This window comes from Sinocyclocheilus rhinocerous, unplaced genomic scaffold, assembly GCF_001515625.1.
Source record: "Sinocyclocheilus rhinocerous isolate Xijiao unplaced genomic scaffold, SAMN03320098_v1.1 scaffold21, whole genome shotgun sequence".
Taxonomy (NCBI): Eukaryota; Metazoa; Chordata; class Actinopteri; order Cypriniformes; family Cyprinidae; genus Sinocyclocheilus; species Sinocyclocheilus rhinocerous.
Window position 1 is genome coordinate 965,819 of NW_015641422.1, and position 4,588 is coordinate 970,406.

The 4,588-nt window shown below is 38.4% G+C and overlaps 1 protein-coding gene across 1 annotated transcript in view; it reads right to left on the reverse strand.

The window, feature by feature from the left end:
• Positions 1–4,588, reverse strand: part of LOC107754789 (phosphatidylinositide phosphatase SAC1-B-like) — a 14,329-nt gene that overhangs the window by 4,878 nt on the left and 4,863 nt on the right. The window contains exons 5-14 of the mRNA XM_016571376.1: positions 3,978–4,127; positions 3,418–3,477; positions 3,304–3,337; positions 2,950–3,051; positions 2,785–2,870; positions 2,592–2,678; positions 2,387–2,455; positions 2,217–2,296; positions 1,012–1,110; positions 775–913 (exon numbers count right to left, since the gene is read on the reverse strand). Coding sequence (XP_016426862.1) covers positions 775–913; positions 1,012–1,110; positions 2,217–2,296; positions 2,387–2,455; positions 2,592–2,678; positions 2,785–2,870; positions 2,950–3,051; positions 3,304–3,337; positions 3,418–3,477; positions 3,978–4,127 — 906 coding nt within the window. The remainder of the gene's footprint in view (positions 1–774; positions 914–1,011; positions 1,111–2,216; positions 2,297–2,386; positions 2,456–2,591; positions 2,679–2,784; positions 2,871–2,949; positions 3,052–3,303; positions 3,338–3,417; positions 3,478–3,977; positions 4,128–4,588) is intronic.

Here is a 4,588-nt window from a genome sequence, read left to right on the forward strand (position 1 = left end):
ATTTTTACGTGCACGCCTAGTTTTCTCTTCCTTTTCTCTAAAGCAGCGCAGCATGGCCCCGCCCCCTTCGTTGCGTGTTCCCGGGGGCGGGGTTTATCTGGGTTTGTGACGTAATGAACCCGGGAAGTAACTCGTAGTCCCTACGAGCCGTTTTTGTAGGCATTAAACTGCCATAATTTTAAAAGACGATATCTCCGTTTGCATTGAACTTTCAGCGCCACAACTTTGTAGATATTGTTTATGCTCAAACAGCAACATTACACACTAACGTAAAAAAAGCGAAATCGCAATCAACCACCCCTTTAACCACATTATTAATCCATATAGCTGATAAATGTCTCCAAGTGATCATGACCACATAAAAGTGTTTTACACTTCCTAAGCACGTTTTTGTAGGCATTAAACTGCCATAATTTTAAAGATATCTCCGTTTGCATTGAACTTTCAGCGCCACAACTTTGTAGATATTGTTTGTTTATGCTCAAACAGCAACATTACACACTAACGTAAAAAAAGCGAAATCGCAATCAACCACCCCTTTAACCACATTATTAATCCATATAGCTGATAAATGTCTCCAAGTGATCATGACCACATAAAAGTGTTTTACACTTCCTAAGCAAACATGATGCATCAAGTTTCAAGTAAGTGGCCCTAACTGACAGAAAAGCCACAGAATTACAGCCAGTCAGCTCTCTCTAGTCCGTAAGTGTCCTCAATTGCATCACACCTAGTTAGGATGCGTCAGACATGCTATTTGTGATGTGGCGTCACCTGTAGCTGGCTCTGTAGGGAGCGTCTGGCCAGCAGGCTCTGAATGACGTTGGTACGGTCCAAACAGTCCATACAGTTACTGCGGAAGGTTCCAGACTGCTCGGACGTCACCTTCCTGTCTGAGCTCACCATGAAATACCTGCAGAATCAGCGTTCAAGAACAAGATCAAAGTGAATCACTGACAGCATTGGAGACCACAGTCTTTCGTATAGAAAGGTACAGAAATGAATACAAACCCAAACTCGTCTTGCAAGTCAGAAACAGCATCAACGAGAATCTGGAGGCGATGCCATCTCATCTTACTGCATTCTTTGTGAAAGTCAAAGGCGATGTACCTCAAAAGAGATGCAAGAGTCACTACACAGCACTATACGAGTAGAGGATAGAAACAAGTATTTTCAACATTGATAATAATAATAAATGTTTCTTGAGCAATAATAAAACATTTCTTTATTTCTGAAGGATCATGTGACACTGAAGACTGGAGTAACGATGCTGAAAATTCAGCTTTGACATCACAGGAATAAATTACATTTTAAAACATAAAAATTTAAATAGAAAATAGAAAACAGTTATTTTAAATTGTAATATTTAACAATATTAATGTTTTTACTTTTTGATCAATTAAATGCTTTGGTGAAAGTAAGCCCACACATTTAAAGTCTGATCACTCTGAATACTTAGAAAACTAACACCTCAATTTTCCTTAATAAGCTGCATGGTTTGAGACATTAATTATGTCTGAAGCACAAATGGTGCTATGTGACGCACGTTAATTCTTAGTCTTAAAGGGATAGTTCACCCAAAAATGACAATTCTGTCATTAATTACTCTCCCTCATGTCGTTCCAAACCCGTAAGACCTTTGTTCATCTTCTGAACACAAATAAAGGTATTTTTGATTAAATCCGAGAGCTTTCTGACGCTCCATAGACAGCAACACAACTACCACGTTCAAGGCGCAGAAAGGTAGTAAGGACATTATTAAAATAGTCCATGAAAATAAAAATAATTATTTTATTCAACAATTTCTTCTCTTCATTTCAGTCTTCGACATGCCTTCATGAGAGTACCACGACGCATGCAAGTATTCTCATAGCTTTATTAAAATAAGGTTGAAGCCCTGATGTCACATGGACTATTATAACGATATCCTTACCACCTTTCTGGGCCTTGAACGTGGTAGTTGTTTTGCTGTCTATGGGAGGGTCAGAGAGCTCTCGGATTTAATCAAAAATACCTTTATTTGTGTTCTGAAGATGAACAAAGGTCTTACGGGTTTGGAACAACACGAGGGAGAGTAATTAATGACAGAATTTTTGGGTGAACTATCCCTATAAGTGTCTGTTCAAAGTATATTCCTAGAATGAGCAATAGTAATTGCCTTAGCAAACACCACTAAAAATGCATCTGTAGGAATGAAAAGAAACTGCTTGAAGTACTTGATGAGTCTGTTCTCCATGCCATTGACCATTTTGGCGAAGGCCTGTTCAAGAGGCAATTCAGATCCTTTCTGATTCACCTGCAGATAAAGCAATTATCAACTATTTGACCACTCACCAATCACAATCAACTGCAATTTTCTGCAGGTGGATTAAAAGATTGTACTCACCAAATTAAGAATGACTTGTTTGCCATAAATGAGAACCTGTGACTCAAAATGCCTCCTGAATCCATCCATCTGCAAGGATAGATAGATAGAACGATAGATAGAAAGATAGATAGACAGAACGATAGATAGAACGACATATAGATAGATAGATAGATAGATAGAACGATAGATAGATAGATAGATAGATAAGCATAAGTGGTCTTACATGATTGGTGTCAGTGCTTATCTGTGGCTTGGGCTTGTACTTCAGGTTGGGTCTTTGAGACCAGAAAAAGGGCATGGAGCCTCGAGTCTGTGTAAGAGGTGAGTGAAAGAGCACAAATTAAATCTCTGAGGTGAATTCTGGGAGGTCAAAACAAATCTTCTTGTAATAGAGGCCAACAGTAGGTTCCACTAACCTGCACAAAGGACGCTTGGGCATTATTGTACTGGACTATCTGTTCTGTCTCAACGAAGTTAGCAGCATGTCCTTCAGAGTCAATGCCTGAGGCGCAGGGGAAAATTGTAATATCTGCAGCAAAGACCACTATGTGAATATGTATATATGCTTGAACACATCTCACCTCTGACATAATACCGGACCCCCGCTCTGAAACAGCTCCGTCTAGAGATGAGGATCCACTCAAACACCTTCCCATTAATGCAACACGGCTTCATCACAATAACTGAAGCAGTGGGTTAAGCCTCAATATCACACACATTTTCCAACTACTACTTATTTCTTCAATTTCATCCCAAGCAATTTACAGTGCAGATGTGTTTTTAGATTATGGACAACATTATCAACTAATCATGACCAGTTACATAATGCCATCTTCAACAGAAACAGTTCACAGTTTATAATTTGCTTCCTCTGGACAGTCAAGGCTAAAGTGAGCAACTTAACTATGAACAACATGACATCTCTCAAAGGATACATCCGTGGATGACAGGAAATGCAAATTTATGAAGCTGAAAAGGGGAATCAGTGACTTAGTATGTGCAATTTTCTCATATGTTTAATGGTTTCTAAATTAGGTTTATTTTTATACCTCAGGCTGTGCGGTTATTTCTCTTAAAAGATTTCCATTCCACATGAATCTCTGGTCTGCCTGTGTGGAGAAATGATAGAAGACAGGAATCATCTGAGAAGTTATGGTTGTTTTGAAGGGTCTAATTCGCAAACAGAGTAACCAAATGTACTCAGGAAGTTTGAACACTCTGAAGTTGAACTTTATGAAAAGGGATAGACAACTGCGAAATTACAGACTGTGTCAAAAGCTAGACACAAATGCAGAGCACAAACTCTCTCTCTGAAAACACAAAAACAAAATTTGAGGGAAATCACAGTGTGTGCCCGCACGTCAGCAAGTGTGCTTGTAAAACAAGAGCTTTGCAAATCTAGCTTACAAAGACACAGGCAGCACATCTCCTGTGACGGCCCTTTATTGTAAATGAGGGATGCAGTTTGAGACAATGACCTTCTGTACGTGATACTGATGAAAACCTGCACCCTGCTGTGCTCTGCTTCTCTCTCTGCCACTGAAACTTCAAACAGCTCTGTCTGTCTCTTCTGCCATCATCATCATCCCTCAGTCTTTGCTCTGCTCACCCTCTCCAGCAGGCTCATCTCCTGGAAGTCCGGGCTGGTGTTGGACAGGCGCTGCTGGGTGTGGGTCAGGTCATAGTCCGTGCAGAAGTAGAAGCCGTCTGTGTTTAGGACATTGCTAAGCATAGACAGAAACGTCTTGTTGTCCTGCATCTGTGAGAAGGAAACAGTGAGCGAATAAGATTACTGGCAAAAAATGATGTGAAAAGAAAGAAGACTAGGATTATTGATTTAATTATTAATTTATTTGGGGCCTTTTCCATTTTTATGGCATAAAAGTAAAGTGATGACAGGACAATAGAGAGAAGATGGAGAAATGGGATGAGGTAGGGTTGAGCAATATTACTTTGATATTAAAATCTGACAGTCGATATTGATATATTTCACAATATATAGATTTTTATGAAAATGTGACTTTTTTTTTTTTAAGTAACTACTGAAAAAAGTCCCTCTGGCTTTTTAATTATTGAAATAAAGGTATACATTTCATTAGAAAAAATAATAGTAATATTATATTTTATAATTGACTTGAAATTTGACTTTTCATATTTTCAATATATTTTATAACTACATATATATACACACATACATATATATATATATATATATATATA